The sequence below is a fragment of the Schistocerca gregaria genome, chromosome 1 (assembly GCF_023897955.1).
Source record: "Schistocerca gregaria isolate iqSchGreg1 chromosome 1, iqSchGreg1.2, whole genome shotgun sequence".
NCBI lineage: Eukaryota > Metazoa > Arthropoda > Insecta > Orthoptera > Acrididae > Schistocerca > Schistocerca gregaria.
The window spans coordinates 588,787,889-588,815,207 of NC_064920.1; the positions used below are offsets into that span (position 1 = coordinate 588,787,889).

A 27,319-nucleotide genomic window follows, 5' to 3' on the forward strand; every position below is an offset into this window, starting at 1 on the left:
AACCACCCATTTACGATACAAAAATATCCTTTTAGAATGGGAAGAGTTACCTCAAAATATAATACCATATGACACAAGCCAATGAAAATAAGCAAGGATACAATTTTCATGTCAAACAATTACTTGCTTCAGGTACTGTTCGAATAATAAAAATGGCATCATTAACTCTTTGAACAAGATCCTCAATGTGGGCCTTCCACGACAGTTTACTATCTATCTGAACACCTAGAAATTTGAACTGCTCAGTTTCACTAATCATATGCCCATTCTGTGAAATTAAAACATCGCGTTTTGTTGAATTGTGTGTTAGAAGCTGTAAAAACTGAGTCTTTCATTGGTTTAGTGTTAGTTTATTTTCCACAAACCACAAACTTAAGTCAGGGACTGCACTATTTGAAACAGAGCCAAAGTTGCATGCAGCATCCTTTACTACCAAGCTAGGAACAGGGGTGTCCCCAACACTGATCCCTGGGGCACCCTCCATTTGACTGTATCCCACTCAGACTCCACATCACAGCCATTCTCAACATTGTGAATAATGACCTTTGTTGTCTTCTTTAAAGTAAGAAGTGAACCAGTTGTGAGCCACGCCCCGTATTCCGTAATGGTCCGACTTCAGGAGCAATATTTTGTGATCAACACAATCAAATGCCTTGGTTAAATCAAAAAAATATGCCTAGCATTCAACACCTTTTGTTTAACCCATCCAGTACCTTACAGAGAAAAGAGAAAATAGCATTTTCAGTTGTAAGACTTCTAAAGCTGAAATGTACATTTCACAGCAAATTAAGGGATATAAAATGATCAATTATCCTTACACAAACAGCTTTTTCAATAACTTTAGCAAACACTGATGGCATAGATATAGGTTTAAAATTGTCTACATTATCCCTTTCTCCCTTTTTATAAAGTGGCTTTACTACCGAGTACCTTAATCGTTCCAGAAACTGATCATTCCTAAAGAAAAAACTACATATATGGCTAAGTAGAGGGTTAACATGTGCAGGACAGTACTTTAATATTCTGAAAGTCACTCCATCATATCCATGAGAGTCCTCAGTCTACAGTGATTTAGTTATTGACTCAATCTCCCTCTTGTCTGTATCACAGAGGAGTATTTCAGACAATCTCGGAAAGGAATTTGCCAAGAGAGTTATATGATTCCCTGCAGAAACTTAATTATCATTTAATTCACCAGCAGTGCTCAGAAAGTGATTGTTAAATATTTTACATATATCTGATTTATCAGTAACAGAAATATTTTTACTACGAACTGACTTTATATTGTCAACTTTGTGCTGCTGACGACACATTTCCTTCACAACTGACCATATGGTTTTAATTTTATCCTGGGAATTAGCTATTCTATGTGCGTACCACATACTCTTGCCTTCCTAATAACATTTTTAAGCACCTTACAATACTGTTTGTAATGGGCCACTGTAGCTTGATTGTGACTGCTACAAACATTTTGATATCATTCCTGCTTTATCTTATATGATATCCTTATCCCACTTGTCAGCCACCCAGGCTGCCTTTCACTGCTGGTACCCAGTTTAGAATGTTCTAATGGGAAACAACTCTCATATAGCATGCAAAATGCATTAAGGAAAGCATTATATTTGTCATCTATGTTATCAGCACTATAAACATCCTGCCATTCTTGTTCCTCAACAAGTTTTAAAAAATTCTCTATTGCTGTTGGATTAGCTTTCCTACGTGGTTTGTAATTATATGTGACATAATATATGTGTGTTTGAGTACAAAAGCATTTTAGTGTTAAAAATTTGTGCACTGTGGTCTGAAAGGCCATTCACACTTCTACTAACAGTATGCCCATCTAGTTATGAAGAATGAATAAAAATATTGTCTGTGGCTGTGCAACTGTTCCCCAGCACCTTAGTTGGGGGAGGGGGAAAAAAACACACACACACACACACACACACACACACACACACACACACACACACACAGTCTGCATCAGATCATATGAATTTAGGAATCTACCAACATCCTTTTTTTGCACAATCATATACAAAATTAATATTGAAGTCACCACATTTAAATTAATTTCCGGTACTTCCTATAAAGTGCCACTTATGACTCATTCAGTCACATCAAATGTCAACAGGAACAAAATGGAACAAAGTCAAACAAGATGTCAAGTAAGAACTTAGAAGATAAGAATTTTTAGCATTGATCTTTTATGGTGTAGAAATGCGAACAAAGGAAAATCGGAGAACGTAAAATCAAAATTCCACTGTGTACACCACTGACCTCTTGTGATACACAGAGGTCTTTCTTGGCCTACAAAACAATACTGAGAGACAATATAAAAAATTTCGCTTCACAAAAATTAGGAATGTAAGTAACTGTGTATCACAATACCAAAACGCACCATGAAATTTTACTAGTTGTAGCTTATTAGCAGGAGCTTTTGGTCCACTGACCCCAAATCACCACCAACTGCAACTTCAGTTGTGCCTAGCGAGAGCTCATTGGAGGGCAAGCTGAAGGTCTGTTGTTTCTCCTGGTGGAAACTAGTTCTGCCTCGTGCCTGTGATGGCCTTCTGTTGGTTAGAAGTAGGCCAGCTGAATGCCTGTAACCAACCGGTATGGGGCCTACACACCCTGGACCTACACCTGAAGTTCTGGTCTGGAGTGCGATTTTATATAACAGCAGGAGCACTCTCACAGTTATACCACACAACCTGACAGCACATTTATATCTCAGTTTGATGATTCAATCTGTTGTGTTGCCATTCATGAACAACATTCCAGGGGATGTCTTCCAGCACGGTAATGTTTACCCATAAACCAATGTTTTAAGCCAACATGTTCTACAGAGAGTTGACATGTTACCTCGGCATGCTCAGTCACCAGATCTGTCTCCAATCATCAGACGACAACTCCACCACCATCCATACGAAGCATTAACCATTCACGTATTTACCAACCTAGTAACTCCATGCCACAGACTGAGATTGAACACCTGTGCGACACAATGCCTGCATGTTTGCATGCTTGCATTCAACATTCCAGCAGTTATGTTGGTTATTAATGTAAGAGCATTTCATGTTTCTGATAGCTTTTGTAGTGCTTATATAATCATGTGAGCTTTGAACATTAATAACTTAAAATACGTGCGCAAATGTATTCCTGTAATTTCATTACTCTAAATTAGGCTAATTATCTTTTGGTGCTTGGATTTTATATTCTGGCAGTGTATAACCAAAATGCAGAAATAAAGAAAATTCACAGCAAAAATGCTGAAACAAGCAAAGAATTCAACTACTTAATGGTAATCAAAACTTGACAAGTGAATGGAACTAAAAATTGTTTGGATTTAATCTGTGAAACTGAATGTCACATTGATAAGAAAATTCAAAATATGTAAAACTAGAAATAATCTGTCTCTCAATGTAGTTTTAATGTTCGATTATTACACAATGTTAAATACATAGATCATTCTTGAAACTCAATAGATGGCCTGGAATCACTAGACAGAAATTAGAAATACGAAAATCAGAACCAAGGTAGAGAAATAGATGAGAGAAAAGGTAAGAGTTCAGGATGTCACAGTGACTTTCATGAAAATGGAGATGGGTGGAACATGCACAAGAAAAACCTTTCTTTCCCAAATCTCTGGGAACTTTTCATTTTTTCCTCCAAAAAGTAGAATTCCTATAATAGCGGTTTACTTCAACAGCACTAGAAGTGTGAGAAAAATCTGAATTGCAATAGTTTTAAGATATTTCAGTACTCTGTGTTGTAAACTAAAATATAGATAGCATCAAACTGACAGGTCTTCATTCTTATTCAAAAAAATATTTCATTTTCTAATTGCTCAGGAGGAACAAGATTAGCAAAAACACTCTTTAAATATCGTCTGTTTTCATTGATAATAGAAGATTTCTTATTCTTGAAGCACGATGTATTGACAGGAGTTACTGCTACTGCTGACTGAAGCTGACTAAGAGTGGAGCAATTTAATGAAAAATATTGTATCAGTATCACATTCTAGCAAAACTGCAGCAAATTTATCTGCTGGTAACTACTACTATCCACACTGTCCTCGCCCCCATCACAACAATCTACTTCCACTCACTTAACAGTAAAGATATCACAAGAAACAACCCTGAAATATCTCACTTGCTAAAACTTGTGATGACTTTCCACTCTTCTTTACAGAAATAATGATCTTATACAGCAAGTAACAGTGCAAAAAGCCAGCTTCTTAAAATCAGTCCAACGAAGTCTGTTGATTCCATAACAAATATGCTCAGACAATAACAAATAAGTACACAGCCCATAAAATGTTCAGTTTCATTACTTTTTCTGAACAGTCATTCAGGAGTTAGCTTTTACACAATGGATTATGTCTAGGTCATGAGATGTGCTGAACATGGATTTAGCAAGACAAAAACAATAATGTTTCTTTGGATGTGGAGAACGTCAGACTATAATAAGAGCTCCTTCCTCTGGTATAAACTTTGCATTTAAATTTTTAAGATATCCTGCTTTGCTCCAATAGCAATCTACTGTTTCATTGTTGTTATTACTCCTGGAAGTTCCATTGTTAAATCATGGTTTTAAACTTCAAATTATTAATTCTGGAAACTTTCCATTTTCATTAACTTTAACACAAAATTATGCTTCATTTTTTCTTTGCTATTTTTATCTTAGTCACATATTCTTACTTTAACAGAGTAAATGTCAGGTGGAAGTAATGAGTAAAGCAAACCCAATTCCACATGAAAGAAAATGATTCTGACTTCTTATCATCCATCAAAAAGTACTAAACTTTCAATATTCCATTGACTCCGCATACATTTATTGCATTTCTACACCAGTATGGACAGATGTATGGTGTGCCAAATCTTGGGTGGGATTCCCAATATTCACTCACAATACAATTTCACCTGTAGGAACAGTTGGTTGGTTGGTTGATTTGAGGGAGGGGACCAAACAGCAAGGTCATTAGTCCCATTGGATTATGGAAACATGGGGAAGGAAGTCAGTCACGCCCTTTCAAAGGAACCATCCTGATTTAGGGAATCACAGAAAACCTAAATCAGGAACGCAAGGCATGAGTTCAAAACATTGTTCTCCCAAAAGCATGTTCAAGGTGCTAACCACTGCGCCAGTTCGCTAGATATTGGACTGTATGCACTCCCCATTTCATGAAGCAGTTTAAGAGCACTATTATCATCTTTTGGAGGCCACTATTATCATCTTTTGGAGGCCAAAAAAATTATTATTATTTTTTATTTTAAGTGTAGAAACCTTGGCATAAACATTCAAATTCTCTTATTTTTTCATAAACTACACAAAGAAAACTGTGCCAAACTATATTTCCCAGCTGTATCAACCTCTTTAACTTTGCAATTGTTTTGAGATTACAAAGAACAGCTGCTGGTAAATGATAAGTTTATTTAATTTACTGGTTACAATCATACCTAAACTTTCATTGTGTGCAATCTGACATTTTGATAAAAAACGGAATGTGGTGGTGATTTTGTTTAATATCAGAATAGTTGCTATGTTCATAAAATTAATGTAACAATCAATTTCAGAAAACGTCACTCACCTCTAGCACCACAACAATTTTTCCACTTGCCAGACACATTAGAGAAGACAGTAAATGGGCATAGCACACAGGAGTTATGTTCATTTCCCCCTGAAAATGATAAAAATTTAAATTTCTACACATATTACTGAAAGCAACAGTACAAGGTAAGCACAAAATACAAAAATTTATCAAAATTTGATCAAGAATAGAGGAAAGGACATATACAGAACAACAGAAGGGAAATAGCAGATGCATGGAGAGAAGGAATGCATGCGGAAATAAGAAAGCATGTACAGAGCATGAAGCAGGAGGCAAAAAAAGAAATGTGTATGACGATGGACAATAGAAGCAAAAGTTAGCAGGTGTTGGGCGCACGGGTCGGGTGTGGAGGAGATTGTTGGCAGAGGTTAGGTGTGATGGACAGGGCTATAGAAGGGAAGGCAGGAGGGGGACATGTGAGGTACATGGGTGGCTAGGTGGAGTAGAGGGGGCAGAGGGGGGGGGGGAGAGGAATGGAATGGGGCCACATTTGGGATGCAAGGAGGCCACGTGGATGTGTGTGGAGACGGGCAGGCAATGGGGTATGGAAGGAACAGGGATGGAGGAGAGGAGAAGAGGGAGGTGCAAGGAGGGTAGGAGCGAGGAGGGTAGGAGCGAGGAGGGCAGAGGCAGCGCGAGGAGGGGAGAGGAGGGGAGGGCAGAGGCAGGGCGAGGAAGGAGGAGGGGAGAGGAGGGGAGGGCAGAGGCAGGGCGAGGAAGGAGGAGGGGAGAGGAGGGGAGGGCAGAGGCCGGGCGAGGAGGGGAGAGGAGGGGAGGGGAGGGGAGAGGAGTGAGGAAGGGAGGGGAGAGGAAAGGAGGGGCTGGGAGGGGAGGGGAGGGGAAAGGAGGTGCTGGGCGGGGAGGGGAGGGGAAAGGAGGGGCTGGGCGGGGAGGGGAGGGGAAGGGCGAAGAGCGAACAGTGAGGAGAGGAGGGAAGGGACAGGGAGAGGAGGGAAAGGGGCAGGGCGAGAGGCGAGGAGGGGAGGGAAAGGGACAGGGCGAGGGGCGAGGAGCAGAGGGAAGAAACAGGGCGAGAGGGAGGGGTTAGGACAGGGCGACGATGGGTGGGGACAGGGCGAGGAGAGGTGGGGAAGGCCAGGGCGAGGAGGGGTGGGGAAGGCCAGGGCGAGGAGGGGTGGGGAAGGCCAGGGCGAGGAGGGGTGGGGAAGGCCAGGGCGAGGAGGGGTGGGGAAGGCCAGGGCGAGGAGGAGTGGGGAAGCCGGGAGGGGAACGCCAGGGCGAGGAGGGGAGGGGCAACGCCTGGGGGGAGGAGGGAGGAGAAGTGAGGAGATGGACAGAGGGAGGAGCAGGAAGGGGAACGAATGGGATGGGATGGAATGGCAGGGGATGGGATGGGATGGCGGGAGGAGAGAGGAGAGGAGTACAGAGCAAGCAGGGGGTGAGACAGAGAGAGAGAAACAGAGGGAGTGGGGGAGGGGCGGAGAGAGTGGGGGGAGGGAATGGGGGAGGGGCGGGCGGAGTGCGAGGGAGGCGGCCGGGGTGCGAGGGAGGCGGACGGAGTGCGAGGGAGGCGGCCGGGGTGCGAGGGAGGCGGACGGAGTGCGAGGGAGGCGGCCGGGGTGCGAGGGAGGCGGCCGGGGTGCGAGGGAGGCGGACGGAGTGCGAGGGAGTGCGAGGTAGGCGGAGGGAGTGCGAGGGAGGGGGAGGGAGGGAGGGGGAGGGAGGCGGACGGAGTGCGAGGGAGGCGGAAGGTGGGGGAGGGATGGGGAGGGAGGGGCAGGGAGAGGCAGGGAGGCGGAGGGAGGCGGGCGCAGTGCGAGGGAGGCGGGCGGAGTGCGAGGGAGGCGGGCGGAGTGCGAGGAAGGGAGGGGGAGGGAGGGAGGGGGAGGGAGGAGGAGGGAGGGAGGGAGGGGGAGGGAGGGAGGGGGAGGGAGGGAGGGGGAGGGAGGGAGGGGGAGGGAGGCGGACGGAGTGCGAGGGAGGCGGAAGGTGGGGGAGGGAGGGGAGGGAGGGGCAGGGAGAGGCAGGGAGGCGGAGGGAGGCGGGCGCAGTGCGAGGGAGGCGGGCGGGGTGCGAGGGATGCGGGCGGGGTGCGAGGGAGGCGGGCGGGGTGCGAGGGAGGCGGGCGGGGTGCGAGGGAGGCGGGCGGGGTGCGAGGGAGGCGGGCGGGGTGCGAGGGAGGCGGGCGGGGTGCGAGGGAGGCGGGCGGGGTGCGAGGGAGGCGGGCGGGGTGCGAGGGAGGCGGGCGGTGTGCGAGGGAGGCGGGCGGTGTGCGAGGGAGGCGGGCGGTGTGCGAGGGAGGCGGACGGTGTGCGAGGGAGGCGGACGGTGTGCGAGGGAGGCGGACGGTGTGCGAGGGAGGCGGACGGTGTGCGAGGGAGGCGGACGGTGTGCGAGGGAGGCGGAGGGAGGGGGAGGGAGGGAGGGGGAGAGAGGCGGAGGGAGGGGGAGGGAGGGAGGGGGAGAGAGGCGGACGGAGTGCGAGGGAGGCGGAAGGAGGGGGAGGGAGGGGGAGGGAGGCGGAGGGAGTGGGAGGGAGGCGGAGGGAGTGTGAGGGAGGCGGAGGGAGTGTGAGGGAGTGGGAGGGAGTGGGAGGGAGTGTGAGGGAGTGGGAGGGAGTGGGAGGGAGGCGGAGGGAGGCGGAGGGAGTGGGAGAGAGGCGGAGGGAGTGGGAGGGAGGCGGAGGGAGTGGGAGGGAGGCGGAGGGAGTGGGAGGGAGGCGGAGGGAGTGGGAGGGAGGCGGAGGGAGTGGGAGGGAGGCGGAGGGAGTGGGAGGGAGGCGGAGGGAGTGGGAGGGAGGCGGAGGGAGTGGGAGGGAGGCGGAGGGAGTGGGAGGGAGGCGGAGGGAGTGGGAAGGAGGAGGAGGAAGGTGCAAGCAGTCGAGTGGGAGGGAGGCGGAGGAAGGTGCAAGCAGGGGAGTGGGAGGGAGGCGGAGGAAGGTGCAAGCAGGGGAGTGGGAGGGAGGCGGAGGAAGGTGCAAGCAGGGGAGTGGGAGAGAGGCGGAGGAAGGAGCAAACAGGGGAGTGGGAGAGAGGCGGAGGAATGAGGATGCAGGGAAGTGGGATTGAGGCAGAGGAAGGAGCAAACAGGGGAGTGGGAGAGAGGCAGAGGAAGGAGCAAGCAAGGGAGTGGGAGAGAGGCAGAGGAAGGAGCAAGCAGGGGAATGGGAGAGAGGCAGAGGAAGGAGCGAGCAGGGGAGTGGGAGAGAGGCGGAGGAATGAGGATGCAGGGAAGTGGGATTGAGGCGGAGGAAGGTGCAAGCAGGGGAGTGGGAGGGAGGCGGAGGAAGGTGCAAGCAGGGGAGTGGGAGGGAGGCGGAGGAAGGTGCAAGCAGGGGAGTGGGAGGGAGGCGGAGGAAGGAGTCAGCAGGGGAGTGGGAGGGAGGCGGAGGAAGGAGCGAGCAGGGGAGTGGGAGAGAGGCGGAGGAAGGAGTGAGCAGGGGAGTGGGAGAGAGGCGGAGGAAGGAGCGAGCAGGGGAGTGGGAGAGAGGCGGAGGAAGGAGCGAGCAGGGGAGTGGGAGAGAGGCGGAGGAAGGAGCGAGCAGGAGAGTGGGAGAGAGGCGGAGGAAGGAGCGAGCAGGGGAGTGGGAGAGAGGCGGAGGAAGGAGCGAGCAGGGGAGTGGGAGAGAGGCGGAGGAAGGAACGAGCAGGGGAGTGGGAGAGAGGTGGAGGAAGGAGCGAGCAGGGGAGTGGGAGAGAGGCGGAGGTAGGAGCGAGCAGGGGAGTGGAAGAGAGGCGGAGGAAGGAGCGAGCAGGGGAGTGGGAGAGAGGCGGAGGAAGGAGCGAGCAGGGGAGTGGGAGAGAGGCGGAGGAAGGAGCAAACAGGGGAGTGGGAGAGAGGCAGAGGAAGGAGCAAACAGGGGAGTGGGAGAGAGACACGGGAAGGGGCAAGCAGGGGAGGGGGAGAGAGACAGGGAAGGGGCAAGCAGGGGAGGGGGAGAGAGGCGGAGGAAGGAGCGAGCAGGGGAGGGGGAGAGAGGCGGAGGAAGGAGCGAGCAGGGGAGTGGGAGAGAGGCGGAGGAAGGAGCGAGCAGGGAAGTGGGAGAGAGGCGGAGGAAGGAGCAAACAGGGGAGTGGGAGAGAGGCGGAGGAAGGAGCGAGCAGGGGAGTGGGAGAGAGGCGGAGGAAGGAGCAAACAGGGGAGTGGGAGAGAGGCGGAGGAAGGAGCGAGCAGGGAAGTGGGAGAGAGGCGGAGGAATGAGGATGCAGGGAATTGGGATTGCGGCAGAGGAAGGAGCAAACAGGGGAGTGGGAGAGAGGCAGAGGAAGGAGCAAACAGGGGAGTGGGAGAGAGACACGGGAAGGGGCAAGCAGGGGAGGGGGAGAGAGACAGGGGAAGGGGCAAGCAGGGGAGGGGGAGAGAGACAGGGGAAGGGGCAAGCAGGGGAGAGGGAGAGAGACAGGGGAAGGGTCAAGCAGGGGAGGGGGAGAGAGACAGGGGAAGGGGCAAGCAGGGGAGGGGGAGAGAGACAGGGGAAGGGGCAAGCAGGGGAGGGGGAGAGAGACAGGGGAAGGGGCAAGCAGGGGAGGAGGAGAGAGACAGGGGAAGGAGCAAGCAGGGGAGGGGGAGAGAGACAGGGGAAGGGGCAAGCAGGGGAGGGGGAGAAAGACAGGGGAAGGGGCAAGCAGGGGAGGGGGAGAAAGACAGGGGAAGGGGCAAGCAGGGGAGGGGGAGAAAGACAGGGGAAGGGGCAAGCAGGGGAGGGGGAGAGAGACAGGGGAAGGGGCAAGCAGGGGAGGGGGAGAGAGGCGGAGGAAGGAGCGAGCAGGGGAGGGGGAGAGAGGCGGAGGAAGGAGCGAGCAGGGGAGTGGGAGAGAGGCGGAGGAATGAGGATGCAGGGAATTGGGATTGCGGCAGAGGAAGGAGCAAACAGGGGAGTGGGAGCGAGGCAGAGGAAGGAGCAAACAGGGGAGTGGGAGAGAGACACGGGAAGGGGCAAGCAGGGGAGGGGGAGAGAGACAGGGGAAGGGGCAAGCAGGGGAGGGGGAGAGAGACAGGGGAAGGGGCAAGCAGGGGAGGGGGAGAGAGACAGGGGAAGGGGCAAGCAGGGGAGGGGGAGAGAGACAGGGGAAGGGGCAAGCAGGGGAGGGGGAGAAAGACAGGGGAAGGGGCAAGCAGGGGAGGGGGAGAAAGACAGGGGAAGGGGCAAGCAGGGGAGGGGGAGAAAGACAGGGGAAGGGGCAAGCAGGGGAGTGGGAGAGTGGCAACAGGAGGAGCAAGCAGGGATGTGGGAGAGAGGCAACAGGAGGAGCAAGCAGGGATGTGGGAGAGAGGCAACAGGAGGAGCAAGCAGGGATGTGGGAGAGAGGCAACGGGAGGAGCAAGCAGGGATGTGGGAGAGAGGCAAAGCGAGGAGCAAGCAGGGATGTGGGAGAGAGGCAAAGCGAGGAGCAAGCAGGGATGTGGGAGAGAGGCAAAGCGAGGAGCAAGCAGGGATGTGGGAGACAGGCAAAGTGAGGAGCAAGCAGGGATGTGGGAGAGAGGCAAAGCGAGGAGCAAGCAGGGATGTGGGAGAGAGGCAAAGCGAGGAGCAAGCAGGGATGTGGGAGAGAGGCAAAGCGAGGAGCAAGCAGGGGAGTGGGTGTGGGGTAGACAGAGGAGTCACAACAGAGGGTGGAACATGTGGCATGAGTAGGATATGGTGGTGTGGGTGACATATTAAGGAGTGTTCTATTACAGAGAATCTCATAAAGAAAAATATTTGCACTGAAATATTTTATTTTGCTTTTCTGTCTGTGTGTGTGTGTGTGTGTGTGTGTGTGTGTGTGTGTGTGTGTGTAAAATCACACACACATGACCACTCTCTCCGGCTGCCTTGGAAACCAGAAACAGTGGTCCTATGTCAGAAGAATGCAAAAGCTTATTTGTTTAGCTATCTTTTTGTTGTGTCTGTCTGTGACTTAACATCTTCACTATATGGTGAGTAGCAATCTGTACTTTCCATAATATTGCCAATGTTCCATCCTTAATTTTCCACTGTTCAGAGTAGAAAATGTAGATCAAACAATCATTGATCAAAGATGCATGGTACAGATGATTGAACTAGCAAATCAATAAAAGGAGAAAATTTTATACAAATAACTACAACAAATCTTTTTGGAGGCTGGGAGGGATTCAATGAATGGTGACCCAAAGCAAACATGGGAAATTATCTTATCATGAATGATTGAGCAATTTTAAAAATAATCCAGCTGATTTTGTGCAAAAATTTCTAATTGTGTTTATGTTGAGCATACTACCTCATATTAGAAAAAAGAGCAGCCATAGCAGTGAGTAAATGCCTGTGGCCCCACACAAAAAAAACTCTTAGCACAATGAGCTGGGAGGATTAATTCTGGAATTCAAAAATAATATTCTTACTGAAAATCTTGAGTTGTTTAAGATAATAACTAGTGAATACCACAAATGTTTTCTGGACCAAATAGTTGAAAAAATGTTTCTAGAAGCTTGGAAACTGAAAGTCATCTTTCAACAGCGCAGTGTGCATCTGTTCTCAAACATTCACTGCACTGAAAATATTAACTCACAATTGTAAGAGAACAATAATATTCCACCAGTTTATTTGATACGTCACTTATACTGCGGAACAAAAGGGTTAAGCACCCTGAAGAGGAGGAGGAAATGAAATAAAACATCACTATAGCTGACATAACAGTCTTTAGAGATACAGCAACTGTATTGATATTTAAGGTTCCTCAATCACTCCAGATCATCTTCAGATTTAAGTAGATGTTCAGCATGATATGTGGTTCTGAACAGATATGACACGTTGCTGACGCAACTGTCTAGATCTGGAGAGGATACAGAGTGATCGAAGCATGTAATGTAATTAAAAATGTGCACCTCAGATGGAACAATAAATGAGAATTATCTCAAATTAAGAATGAAACTTCACGAGCTGAGAGGGTATGTAATGTTATTGTGGTAATTACAATCTCAAGTCAAATTCACCAAGAACTTGGTAGTCAGAGCCCACTTATCACTAGGACATTGCACCCCCTATAGCCTGGATGCATGGATGCTCAAATTATTCTCAGAATCAAGACCTGGCTGAAACACAAAGTGAAAAGCGCTGAGTTATTTAGTGAGTTACGGAACATACAAAGAAAAGAAAGAGGAGGGGTAGTGGGGGAGTGTTCACTGCAGCTGACAAAAATATTGTCTCTACTGAGGTCAAAGTTGAGTGTGACAGTGAAGTTATCTGGTCAGGTACAACAGGTCTAGGTTAAACCAAGCAAATAGTTGAATTTTTTATCACCCAGCAGTCTCCTGTGACAATTCTAGAGTCATTAAAAGAATCTCTATCGTCAGTAGCACATAAATACTCAGATCATGCATTACTAGTTGAAGGCGACTTTAACTTACTGAGTATAGACTGGAATGTCTACGAATTCAATGTAGCTCGTAGACACAGACAGTCATGCGAAGTACTTTTGAACACAGTGTCTGATAATGGTCTTGAGCAGCTAGTTCAGCTGCCCACACACAATGGAAATATCTTAGGCCTTGCAGCTACAAATAGTCTGGGCCTTATTAACAGCAGTAAAGAAACAGGGATTAGCGATCATGGTGTCATTGTAGCGACTATGGGTACGAAAGTTAATAATCAGTCAAGGATAGAAGAGTACTTCTGCTAGAAAGAGCAGACAAGCAGTTGTTAGCATTTCACTTAGAAGTGAACTGACATCACTTAGTTCCAGTAAGATGAACGTAGAGGAGTTATGGGCTAAGTTTAACTAGATTGTTAATTGTGGTCTGGAGAATTATGTGCCTAGCAAGTGGATTAAGGATGGAAAAGACCCACCATGGTTTAGCAATGAGATCCAGAAAATGCTGAGGACGCAGAGGCTGTTGCACTCTCGGTTCAAAGGTTAGGTTAGGTTAGTGTTGTTTAACGTCCCGTCGACAATGAGGTCATTAGAGACGGAGCACAAACTCTGTTTAGGGAAGGATGGGGAAGGAAATCGGCCGTGCCCTTTCAAAGGAACTATCCCGGCATTTGCCTGAAACGATTTAGGGAAATCACGGAAAACCTAAATCAGGATGGCTGGAGACGGGATTGAACCGTCGTCCTCTCGAATGCGAGTCCAGTGTGCTAACCACTGCGCCACCTCGCTCGGTCCTCTCGGTTCAAAAGAGAACATGCAAATGATGATAAGCAAAGGTTAGTGGAGATTTGTGTATCTGTGACAAGATCTATGTGCAAATCACACAACTACCATCACAGTCATACCTTAGCAAAACATCTGGCAGAGAATCCTAGAAATTCTGATCCTATGTAAAATTGCTAAGTGGGTCTAAAGGTTCCATCCAGTCACTTGTTGACCAGTCTGGTTTGGCAGTTGAAGACAGCAAAATGAGAGCCAAAGTTTTAAATTTCACATTCAAGAAATCATTCACGCAGGGGAATTGTACAAACATACCGTCGTTTGACCATTGAACAGACTCCTCTATGGACAACATAGTAATAAGCATCCCTAGCATACAGAAAAAACTCTATGGCACTGGCCCCTTACTCAGCTTGCGTTTATCTTGGATCTCTAACCCAGTGCAATGCCCTAACTGACTGGAAAGAAGTACAGGTGACTCCTGCATATAAGAAGAGCAAAAGAACAGAGATGCAGATTTCAGACCAACATCCCTAACATCAGTTTGCTCCAGAATCCTTGTTCATATTGTCAGTTCAAATATAACAAAATTCTTGAGACTGAGAAGATTATGTCCACAAATCAGCAAGGATTTAGAAAGCATTGCTCATGTGAAACTCAGCTTGCTTTTTCTCACTTGCTATGCTGTGAACTATGAATGAAGCCCAACAAGCAGATGTCATATTTCTAGATTTCTGGAAAGCGTCTGACACAGTGCCCCATCGCAGGCTGTTAAAGAAGGAACAACCAGATGGAATAGGTTCACATATATGCGAGCAGCTCGAAGACTTCTTAAATAACAGAACCCAGTATGTTGTCATCGGCAGTAAGTGTTCATTAGAGACTAGGGTATTGTCAGGACTGCCCCTGGGAAATGTGACAGGACCATTAAATGACTTGGCGGACAGGTTCTGTAGCAATCTGTGATTGTTTGCTGATGATGGAGCAGTGTAAAGTACAGTGTCAAAGTTGAATGACTGTAGGAGGATACAAGATGACTCAGAAAAATTTCTAGTTGGTGTCATGAATGACACAGTAGAGAAATGTCAGTTACTGCAGATGGGTAGGAAAAACAAACCTATGATTTACAGATACAGCATTAGCAGCATGCTGCTTAATATACACACATCTTTTAAATATCTGGGCATAATGTTGCAAAACAATATGAAATGAACATGTGACAACTGTAGTAGGAAAGGCAAATAGTCAACTTCAGTTCATTGGAAGAATACTAGAAAAGTGTGATTTATCTTTAAAGAAGACCGAATATAGGATGACAGTGCGAACTATTCTTGAGTACTGCTCGAGTCTTTTGGAATCCGTACCAGGTCAGATTAAAGAAAAAAATAGAAAAAATTCAGTGGTGGGCTGCCAGATTTGTTACTGATAGGTTCGAGAGAGAAGAGGAGTTTGTGGCACAATTTGACTAGAGGAAGAGATTGGTTGGTAGGACATGTTCTGAGGCATCAAGGGAACAACAATTTAGTACTGGAGGGCAGCATGGAGAGTAAAAATCGTAGAGGGAGACCAAGAGATGAACACACTAAGCAGATTCAGAAGGATGTAGGCTGCAGTATGTACTGGGAGATGAAGAAGCTTGCACAGCATAGAGTAGAATGGAGAGCTGCATCAAACCAGTCTCTGGACTGAAGACAACAACAACAACAACAACAACAACAACAACTTCAAACAACACACAAGTGTTATGGAGATACTTTGGGAAATTAAATGGGAATCACTGGAGGAAAGGTGATGTTAGAGAACTGGCATTTGAAGCTGACTGCAGAACAATTCTGTCACCTCCAACATACGTTGCACATAAGGACCATGAAAATAAGATACGAGAAATTAGGGCTCATATGGAGGCATACAGACAGTTGTTTTTCACTCAATCTATTAACAAGTGGAACAGGAGAGGAAATGAGCAGCAGTGGTGTGGGGCACTTAGCTCATTCTGTGCACAGTTCTGCACTGGCATGCCAAAGAGTAACACTGCAGTGTGAGTTTACCTTGGTCAACATCGCTAAAAGATGTAGCACCAACAGAGCACATCTTTTGCCCGTTGCAGCTAACATTCCACCATGCACCATGAAGTGCACTGTGGAGTATCAATGTAGATGTAGATGTAGATGAAGATGTAGATTTAGATTTAGATTTAGATTCGGTCGGGAAGGGCATCACAATGCTGTTATCTCTTGTTTTGAGACAAGCCGTCCCACATCTGTCGTAACTGTTCATCGATATGCAGACTACTGGCACTGGGACAGAGTTGACATCCGAGCTGATCCAACGTGTTCCATAAAGAACGTATCTGCACATCTTAACTCAGGAACATATCTACGGGTCTTACTGCCCATAGCAGTACATCAACATCACACACGCAGTTCACAGAGACATGGGCCACATATGAACAAGTGTTGTCCTATTGAAAAATTCCACCACAATATCGTTGCATGGGAGGTAAAACATAAGGACACAGGATATCTTTGATGAACCAGCCATGACTTGCAGTCATACCCAATGGCTCCCCACACCATGATGCCACGAGTAACACTGGTGTGCCTCTCCAAAACATTGGAGGAATGGGACTTTTTGTAGCTGCATAGGTGTGATGATGCCACAAAACCATCCTATCAGCACAAATGTTGCTACTCTAGCTGATGGTGGATGTGCACCCCGAAACCTTGTAGCTGGGCACTAAAAGAGGAAAAGAAACTTGACATTCATGCAAACTATGGGAGAGCAGAGAGTGCAAACACCACATGGAGACAGGCACAGACACAACCAGCACAAATAACAGAAACAAATACGAGCATGGTGTGATGCTGAAGCCAGGTCTGAGGTAGTCAGTCTGAGCATAAGAACTGAACTTGCCAGACTTAGTGCCACTGGCAAACAAGCACCTGGGCCAGTAGGTCTGCCCATACCACACACTACACAAGCTGTCCAAGAGAGCTTTCCTACTACTCTGCTGCCTAGATCCACACAGACTCATCTGTGTTCTTCTGTATTCATGGTGGCAGCGATATTAAAGGACCTCTATCCATGTCACCACCATACTCGCCAATGACGGTCAACAGGGATGGTGCAGACCAGTGACTTTCATTGCCGAACACAATGCGACACCAGTCATTATCAGTCTATGCCATTGGTGGTTTTGTGTTAATGGCAATCTATGCACTGGGTGGTAATTCCCTTTTCCAGCTGCTACTATTCTCTGACCAATGGTGCGGGATGACATACAATGTTGAAGGAAGTCGATTGCCTGTACTCACATGGCAGATGAAGGAGTGAAGGGGTTATGATGCGCTTGATGCACAATACATTGCTCCTTCCTCAAGGTGGTCAGACACAGTTGACCAGAATCTTGATGAGAATGCCTTCCCTCACATTCCCATGTAGCCCAATATTAAGCTACTGTCACATCCTGCACCAAAAATCTGGATGCTCCAAGATTCGATACCCAGTCAAATGGAGATCCACAATGAGTTCCCCTTCAAAATCGGTCTGGTCCAGTATGCAGTCTTTCTACGTCCTTCAAAATGATTAACATATAACACTGTTCATGCTCCTTACATACCATGTCAGGTCTGGTAATATCATTAAAATGAACAAAACTAATGAATGCTGGTGGCTTTTCTATCTGTCAGAGAGAATTTCAACTCTAATCATTTACATACTGTGGATGAAATAGACACGTATGAAGTTACGTGAAGATCTAACCATGTCTTCTGGGTACTTCACTTTTTTTTTTTTTTTCTTTTTCAGGCACTGTACGTTCCCCGTGGAATATGATGTCACTAAAGTAACAGAAAATTGATGACATACTTCCAGTTATACAGCAGAGTTGTCACTTTATTTTAGATGCAAATTTCACAGAACAACCCAGTCATCATCTTCATGTGCTGTGAGCTGTGCTGTTGTGTTTACCTGATGCCTGGACTCTAATCAAACGGTGATCTGTTGTTGGTCCTGTGTCACTATTTATAGCTAAATGAGAGATCAACTCTCTATGCCAACTATGTGCTTTGACATTTTGCTTTTCAGAACTAATACTGGTATTCTGTGAAATCTTTATTCTCTTAGTTTCCCAACTCTGGCTTGTGATATCTGGCAAGATATTAATAAATTCAATGCCAGACACAAGCTATGTTTAAATTTAAAACTCTGTCTATATTTATTAGGTTTTCTTACATCTTAGCTTTAGTAGAATCCTTAATTACATCATCCCACGACCTTGGTAGTTTTACTCTCGTGTATCTCTGATGTCCCTTCCATTTTCTGTCAACTGTTATAATATTCTGCACCACGTAAGAAATGTCATGCCAGATTTCAGATATCGTTATGAACATTACAAAAAGAAAATATCATTACAGGCTCCGAAAAGCAGAAGAGCATATAGTGGGTGTAGAGAGCCAAATTCACAATCAGCTATAAACACGAAGTAGCACAACTCTCAGCATCCGAAGACTACGGCTGGACAAGTCATTGAAATAATGAGCACAAAATGGAAACGACAACTCAGTTGTACACTCAGAAGCAAATCATTAATCAATCATGCTGAGAAGACCTGAGAGATCATGTGATACAAAATTGTTCTCACCACAAGGCATTCTCCAAAGTTCTAGATTCTTCCACACATAAGGAATCAGCAGATTTTGAAACTGAGATGACATTTTATGAACTGTTTAGAAATGTTTCTACATTATTGAAGTGTTCTGAAGTGTGAGTGGATGAATTTATTTCAGTTGATGATAACACTGAGTGCAGCACCAATTATGGCAGATTAAGACATTCTGTAGACTGTTTAGAGCTCAAAAAATCACAGAGAATTAGATAATAGATTTATTACGCGATCAATATTTTAGTTCCTGTCCTTACTACATCAGAAATGCACATCATCACGTAAAGTATGCACAGCTATTAATATGTACACTGCAAATGGCAAAACAAAGGAAACAATAGACAATATTTAACAATTTGTCTCAATTTAATGGTGAAAAAGACGATCATATATTTTCCTCAAAAGTAATATACTGTAAATCAAATTACTATACTGTGGTATCATTTGACAAGCAACAAAATACAGATCGCCCCCACAAGTGTTAGCCCCCGTAGTTGCAAAGGATTTGCCCTTGCTTTGGAGTCCTGAGCTAGGTATATTCAGACTTTATGATAGCACCTATGGAGTTACCTGAATAATAGATAGCTCTTCCAAAGTCTGGAAAATTGTTATCAGCTAAGAGAATGATGTGCAGATCCTATATCCATACAGTGCACATCCAAATTATGCCATTTGGGAAAAAACAATACAGAGATCTGTCAGCATTGCACGTTCCCCTGGGTCTGATCACAACACCACTTTAATGGGAAAAAGTATTGCAGGCCCATCAGTTTAGCGTTAATGGGGCCGTCAAATGGGCCAACTTGGAGCTGGAGTGGCACCACAGGACATTTTAATTTTCACTGTCTATACTTTTACAAATAAATTCATAAAACTTTGTCAGCACCACCAGGAAGGATTCAGGATTCACAATCATTGCAGTGGAAGATCAGAAACATAACAAAATATTTTTTTTTTCACATGTGAAATTTCATCATTCCTTCACTTACTAATGGCTGCATTTGTTGCTATAGGTACACTTTTCTTCATAAGTTAGAGAGATTCTTCGATGAATTTTGCACAGCATACAAACCATACTTACAGGTGTATGAAACTCTAGAATTTACTTAATTTATGAAAAAACGAATGAGCTGTTATATTTTAAACTTCATGTATAGAAAAAACACAAATTCTCTAGTTAATTACCTCAATTTTTACCACAGTTTTTAATAGATTTGTAAAATTCTAGAGTTTCATACACCTTTGAGTATGGGTTGTATACTGCGCAAAATTCATCGAAGAATCTCTCTTACTTATGAAGGAAAGTGTACCTATAGCAATAAATGCTGCCACTAATAAGTGAAAAAACGATGAAATTTCATATTTTCCAAACTTCCACTGTTGTGAGTGTAAATTCTGAATCCTTCCTGGTCATAATGACAAAGTTTTATGAATTTATTTGTAAAAGTATAGACAGTGGAAATTAAAATGTCCTGTGATGCCTCTCCTGCTCCAAGTCAGCCCGTTTGACGTCCTACCCCCCTTAAGCTTTTTGCAATTTAAGTCAAATTTACAGGCTTATCTTCCTGAAAAATGGCATTTCAGTGCCAGAGCGAGAACTTTTTACACTCACTTTGCAATTTGCTGAGGCAAAATATGTCATCATCTGAAAATGGATTCAAACCCTAAACTGCCACTCCAAAATTAAATTTGATGAGGCAATTTGTCTCAGTATCTCTCTCTCCCCCCCCCCCCCTTTTTTTCTTCCTACATTTTACATTGGTCAATGAGTCTTACATCCATAAAGGACAATCTATTGGACATTATTTCTATCCAAAAACATCTTCATTGTGAAACATGCTTTCTTGCATCCTTGAGAACCAGTTTTTTCTCTCTATTTGTAATATTGAACCAAAAATATCCTTTTAAGTACTCTTATACCCAAAGCAAGAGTGATCATTGTCAGCTATGTTTTCATTGTGTGTTTTCTTGTTCAGAAATAATACCAATGAAAAGCTAATAAAAAAATTATCTAACCTCTGTTTAGTACATACTGTTTCCTCGAATGAAGGAAGCTGCCAAAGCAAAGAAGCACTCTATCAGCATACATAGTTTCCCATATTCATCCATTACACACTCCACGTTGATATTTTAGAGATTTAACAGGACTATGCATTGTGATAGTACAAGTAATGGTAAATGCAGTTTTATATGATTACATATTAACACATAGTTAACATTAAATATATAATCTTTTCTCATGCTCACAGCTTTATAAAATCATGTTATAAACCATAAAACAAAACTACCTTCTCATCGCCCAAAGCTGAGTCATAGCCCGCAGACACGATCAACAGCTCAGGTTGAAACTAAATAAAAATAAAAAAAAGTAGTAAGTAAATTCAAACCTCAGGGCATCCTATAGCAGCATCATATCCTGCTGATATCAGGATCAATTCTGGCTGAAACTAAAAAGAAAAATTATATTTAAAAAATTGACTGCAAACAAATGTTCATTCAAAATTTTAGTTATTTATTGCAATGGTAGTGTCAATTATTGATTTAAAGTGGGAGAATCTTTTATCATGCAAACAGCAGTGTATATGGCTTCAGTGCCAAAGAATTTTCTTTTTAAAGTAAAGTAGTCAATACAGACAATATCACAAAACTATTTCCACTAATCTCGAGGAAGCTCTCATATTCTTAAACTGGAAAAGTTGTGCTAATGGAATATATCTGAATTATTATTTCGGATGACACTACACAGCTTGCCTCGAAGGCAGACAAACTTCAACAACTAATGAATTAACGTACTAGAGCAAGATAAAAAGTAGGACAGAAAATCATTTAAGATTTTATGAATGAAATAATGTAAAATCAACATCTTGAAACAAAATAGTGCAAATTAACAGTGAAGTACCAGAAATGTTGGGAGTTCCTACATTTAGGGTAAGTGAAGACAGGAAATGGATGGACAGCAATTGAAACACTCAAAAGAATGCTTTTCATAAACAAATATGGTTTCCAAAACACAGTTTTTCTTAGGTCAAACAGAAAATTTTTACTTGTAGTTGTAGAACATTGTCTTTTAATAAAAAAAAAAGTATTCAAAAACTTGTTGCTGCTGAGTAAGCAACACAAAGATGCATGTTGGGAACTATCACATTTACCAGGGTATAAGACAACACTTATTATAAGACAACCACCATCTTCTCAAGAGGCTTCTTGAGAAAGAGTTCTTTTTAACATATTCTTTCTTATCAAAATTACAAACTGTTTTCCTGACACAAACTATCTGACTAAAGAGTTTACATCATAACTATTCTAAATTTATGCCACTTATAGTTTGTCTACATTTTAATACAATAAATAGAAATAAAATATGAGAAATGTTAAACATTAATGTGCAGACTGTTTTCTTTCCTACATTTTTTGCTTACTATTCCTGTCATCTGTGGTTCAACATTTTTAATAATAATAATAATAATAATAATAATAATAACAATAATAATGACACAGCTGTGAAATTTATATCTTTATTATCACAATAATTTCTTCCGAATTAGTTGCGATGTGGTCAGAGGAATATGACCGTAAGAGGGTCCCTCATACCCTGTGGCACGCCATTCCAGAAAACAGTTATAAAACCCCACCAGTGCATGAGCAATATTATCTAGCTAATGAAGAATATTATATAAAACAGAGAAGAAACAAGAAAACACTAGAGTTATGCGCACAATGTAAGAAAACAAAGTAGGTGAAACAATCAGCAAGATATATAAAACAGAGATGTTCAGTGGTCAAAGTAGGCCCTGGGCACAAATAATATGCCTAGCTATTTGTTTTGTAATTTTTATATTATCCTGTGTACTCAGAAAGCTGTTTATTATTTATCTCACTACCTATAACATAGCCACTTGAGTGTATGTCAATTACTATCTCTTAACTTTTTCCTTTTCAACAATCAAACTTTTGCCATGTTTTATTTCATTGCTTCTTATTACTGTAAAGTCTCTTATAATTTATAAGCCCATTACAGACTTTACTGACTGTATCCCCCATTATTTTATATCATACAATTAATCACTGAAGAATGTGTGTATGCCAACAGTAGCGACATCTGGCGAACTTGGAACACAAACATTTTGTGGCTACTGTACGGCAGTTTATTTGGAACAGTAGTGCTGCTGACAAGATTACTTTCATATATACTATTATTTTTATATATTTGATGGCGGTGCCAAGTAGTGTCACACACCTTATTAGTGTCAAAGAAGACACCTAGACAATGCTGGTTACATAAGAAGGCCTGCTGGATGGCGGCCTCAAGCAGGGTCAAGTTGTCTATAGTGGAACGACATCTCCGAAAGCCACACTGAGAGGGGCTAAGGAGCTGCCTGGTCTCGAGCAGCCAAACCAGGCGACGGTTGACCATGCGTTCCAACGTCTTCCCGACACAGCTCGTCAAAGCAATACTTCGATAAGTACTGGGATGCGTTCGGTCCTTCCCTGGTTTGAGGAGGGGAATCAAAATCGCCTCCCTCCATGAGTCAGGGTACATGCCGGATAACCATATCATATTAAAACAGTTCAAGAGAACTTCCTTGGATGGCAGCAACAAGTGCCGCAGCATGCTGTACCGGATTTGATCATGACCAGGCGCAGTATCATGAGCCACAGACAGTGCCAAATCCAGTTCCCACACTGTGAAGGGGCAGCTGTAGGATTCAGAATTTAGAGACCGGAAGTCCAAGTGACCCCTCTTGATGGCAGTGCGGTAGCGGCAGAAATCTGGATCACAGTTAATAGTGGCGGTAGACTCCGCAAAATGCAAGGCCAGTGTCTGGGCAATGTCTCTCGGCGCCGTGAGGAGACATCCCTGATGCAGCAATGCCGTGACAGGGAGTTGGCTGGGTTTCCCGGAAATCCTCCTGATGGCTTCCCATACTTTCGTAGAACTAGTGGAGCAAGAGATGGAGTGAAAGAACTATTGCCATGACCGTTGTTTGCTCTCTTTAATCACTCGCCACGCCTAGGCCCTTGCCATCCGAAAGGACGCAAGATTGTCAGCTGAAGGACGGCACTTGAAGCGGCGCAGAGCTGCACGGCGGGCTCGGATGGCTGAGTGGCACTCAGTGCTCCACCAAGGGACAGGACGCCTCTTGGGATGACTGGATGACCGTGGGATTGACAATTCAGCAGCATGGGAGATCACAGCTGTAACATGGTCTACCCATTCGTGGACGCTGGCACGGTGTTTCAAAACAGCCAGTTGGCTGAAAAGTGTCCAGTCAGCTCTGCAGAGGTGCCACCGGGGCGGCACTGGTAATGCCACAGCCTCATCCAAAGGGGGAAGTGGTCACTAGAATGGAGGTCAGCAGCAGCCTCCCACAGAGCAGAATCTGCGAGTGCTGGAGAGCAAAAGAAAAGGTCAATAGCCGATGACGACCCGGAAGCAGTACAGAAATGAGTGGGAGCACCAGAGTTGAGGATGCACAGTTCTTCAGAAATCATGAGGCTTTCCAGAATGTGACCCCTGGGGAAGTATTCGGAGAGCCCCATAAGACATTATGAGCATTGGAGTCCCCCAGAAGAAGAAGTAGGCGGGGGAGTTGGCTAATAAGGTCTGTGAGAGCCTCAGAGTCTATCGCATCCTGAGGCGGTAAATAAAATGAACAGACTGTGAGCCTCTGACCCACAAGAATGTCAACTGCAACTGCTTGCAAGTCGGTAACGAGAGGGAGCTCAGATGAGGGGGTGCATGTCACAGACAAAACCGCAACACCACCCTTTGCCCTTTCCCCCGTCAGATCATCTTTTCGATATATGGTATAGCCCCGTAAAGAAGGAGCATCAGTGGCACGAAAATGTGTCTCTTGGAGACATAAGCACAAAGGGCACTCTCGTACAAGGAGATGTAATTCGGCCACATGCGTCCTGAACCCATTCATGTTCCACTATAATACGGGAGCCAGTGATCAGGGTGGCTGAACTTTCACCCTGCCTCTGTGCTTTGGACGAGAGCCCGTACTGGCCGGAGATTTATCCCTGGGGCGAGAAGATCGCCCCCGGTCCATAAGCTCCGATGACGACCCACGGGAGATGTAAGACAGTACGATGGCCTCGTCATCGGACCGACTCTGACTAGTCTCCTCAGGTGGCAAAACCTTCACCTTCGGCGTCTTTGTCATGGGGGGCTTAGAATGCAGAGCCTTGTCAACAGTTGGAGCTTTACTCGCCTGGGCAAAAGGCGCCATATGGGGAGGGGCAGGAAATACCCCAATGTCAACAACCACGGCCTTGTCCGACGTAGTGGGGAGAGCCGCAGGTTGCAAAACAACCGCAGCAGCACAAGTGCACTGGCAAACGCAGGTATTAGTGCTAACACTAGCAACCTCCGTTTGCGTAGCAACAGTGGCCATTTGTACCGGTTTTTTCAGAGCGGAAGCGAAAGATGTTGAAAACACAGGAGGTTGCATGGCCTTAAAGAGCTTCTAGGCCTCACCATAGGGGATGCGCTTAGATGTTTTAATCTCCTGTACCTTCCGTTATTCGAGATAGATGTGGCAGATCCGGCTCCAGACAGGATGACTCCCAGAGCAATTCGTGCACTTCACAGGCGATGAACAATCGGCTCCGTCATGGGCAGGCTGACCACATTTACCACAAGTGGCTATCCCGTTGCACCCCAACGTAGTATGCCCAAAGTGCTGACATTTAAAACAGTGCATTGGGTTGGGGAAATATGGCCGTACTGGCAAACGTAAGAACCCCGCTTTAACATGCTCTGGGAGTCTCGGGCAACTGAACGTGAGAATAACGAGTCAGATTTGACGAGGTCCCCATCGACTCGTTTCATAATATGCTGCATGTCAACAATACCTTCGTCAGCCCACTCAGATTTTAACTTGTCTATGGGGATATCCACCAAGTCCCTAGACGTCACAACACCCTTACTATAATTCTAAGTGGAGTGGAGCTTGGTCTCGATAGCGTACTCCCCTAGACAGGTTGCTTTCTGAAGGGAAGCGACTTGACGGGAACTAGAAGTCACAACTAACAAGAGTCCCATTGCGCAGTCACTTCACAGATTTCAGTGTTCCTGCAATTCCCTCAAGACCCTTGTGGATGTAAAAGGGAGAAACCCTCTCAAAGCTATCCTCCTTCCGTTTAATAATCAAAAACACATTCTGATTATCAGCATGTGCTCCATTACGACAGTCTCTTAAATCTCTAGCAACACCAGGCGCTGGAGGACTTGCAGCGCGTAGCCACTTTTTCGATGGGGTGTGTTTTCCTACCAGTGGCCCACCCAAGCCACTGGTAGGGGAAAATGTAGATGTCGAAGGGTCCATTGCGGTCCCACGAGCAGCTAGGGAACTAAAGGTCCGCTCAGACAGAGCCCCGCGTGCCTGAGTAAGCTTTATACAACTGGGGTGCGGCAGGTGCCCCAGAGGTTGCTCGCTTGCGACTGTTCCACCCCAACAGCCATGCATCTTCTAGGTGCGGAGCACACCAAAAAATTGAATGTTTTTTACAGAGGTTGGCCTTCCTCGCAATCCTGGCGGTCAAGCCAAGATTACCATTCCCCGCAGCACAAAACATTGCACCGCCGCGCCGTACAGTGGTCGCTGAAGCATGTCCAGGAGTTACGGTGACAGGAGACTGGCGGTGCTGACCAGTCCCCAGCTCAGAACCCTGGGATCGCCAAGCCCGTACTCAGCAAGTGAATGCTGAGCCCCTGGGGGCCACTGCGCTCAAGCTGTCCGCCAGCATGACTACTACCCAGTTATCGGTTAGGATGAATGGGCATAGGCAGAGGGTGTATAATGGCAATACACAATAGCTTGCTGCAGAGCATGCTCTACTCATGACAGTCATGACCTCAATGCCTGTTTCACCATGTGCGCCATATGGATTCTTCCCCCAGACACCATTTTCTCAAAATTCCGCAGATGGGAACTAGTGCTACATGTCCTTTGTTCTCACCACCCACCTGGCCTTAATTTATGTTGATTTCTACTGTCTCAGGATTTCTTCACAGTAACTACTCCTTTCTTCACTCCATTTTAGTTTTCTCCATCTTTCATTTTCTGACCTGTCTATTTTTGACTGTCCCCCTCCCACCTCTGTTACAGACAATGCACATAGCTTTTAACTCTTATTAACTTTAGTAGTAGTATCTCAAAACTCCAATCAACACAATCTGGAACCACAACACCCTAATTCAGTAGTTAACCTTTCCTCCAAACCTCTCTCCCAATCCGAAACCTCTGTCCTATCCAAAAGCCTCACCTTCAGCTCCATTCCCAGATTCAACCAAATAGCCCTCGTCAAACATTTACTGTCCTACACTCTTACTCTCTGCTGGAAATATCACTTTGCTACGAAGAAAAATGATCCTAATCCTACTCCTAATGATCCAACTCCCCAAGGCACTATCCAAATTGAACCTTGCCTGGAACAGTTCAGTCCTCCGTCACAGCGGGACCCACCTCCTCTTCCTCAAAATCACCATCTCCAAACCTTCCAGGAATTTCTCACTTCCAGCCTTGCCTCTCAATCCTTCTAAAAAATCTTAATCCTACTCCCAACATCACAACTGCTGAAGCCCAGGCTATCCGTGATCTGAAGGTTGACCGATCCATCGTCATTCTGCCGGCAGACAAGGGTTCCACAACCATGGTACTTGATCGTCGGGAGTATGTGGCTGAGGGACTGCGTCAGCTTTCAGACAACACCACATACAAAGCTTGCCAAGGTAATCCCATTCCTAATGTCCAGGTGGAGCTTCAAGGAACCCTCAGAACCTTAGGCCCCCTACAAAACCTTTCACCTGACTCCATCAAACTCCTGACCCCAACGACACTCCGCACCCCTACCTCCTACCTTCTTCCTAAAATTCACTAACCCAATCATCCCGGCTGCCCCATTGTAGCTGGTTACCAAGCCCCCACAGAACGTATCTCTCCCTACGTATATCAACACCTTCAACCC

General features: G+C 45.7%; 1 protein-coding gene across 11 annotated transcripts in view; it reads right to left on the reverse strand.

Annotated features, from left to right (window-relative positions):
* The window catches only part of LOC126357309 (histone deacetylase 6), a 318,706-nt gene that overhangs the window by 165,396 nt on the left and 125,991 nt on the right, over nucleotides 1-27,319 (reverse strand). For 7 of the 11 annotated variants that reach the window (XM_050007447.1, XM_050007450.1, XM_050007445.1 and 4 more), the window contains 2 exons: nucleotides 20,731-20,790; nucleotides 5,591-5,680 (listed from right to left, as the gene is read on the reverse strand). In XM_050007447.1, the coding sequence (XP_049863404.1) occupies nucleotides 5,591-5,680; nucleotides 20,731-20,790 (150 nt within the window). Of the gene's footprint in view, nucleotides 1-5,590; nucleotides 5,681-20,631; nucleotides 20,692-20,730; nucleotides 20,791-27,319 lie in introns of all 11 variants that reach the window. The other 4 variants (XM_050007449.1, XM_050007446.1, XM_050007444.1 and 1 more) reach the window with 1 other exon arrangement.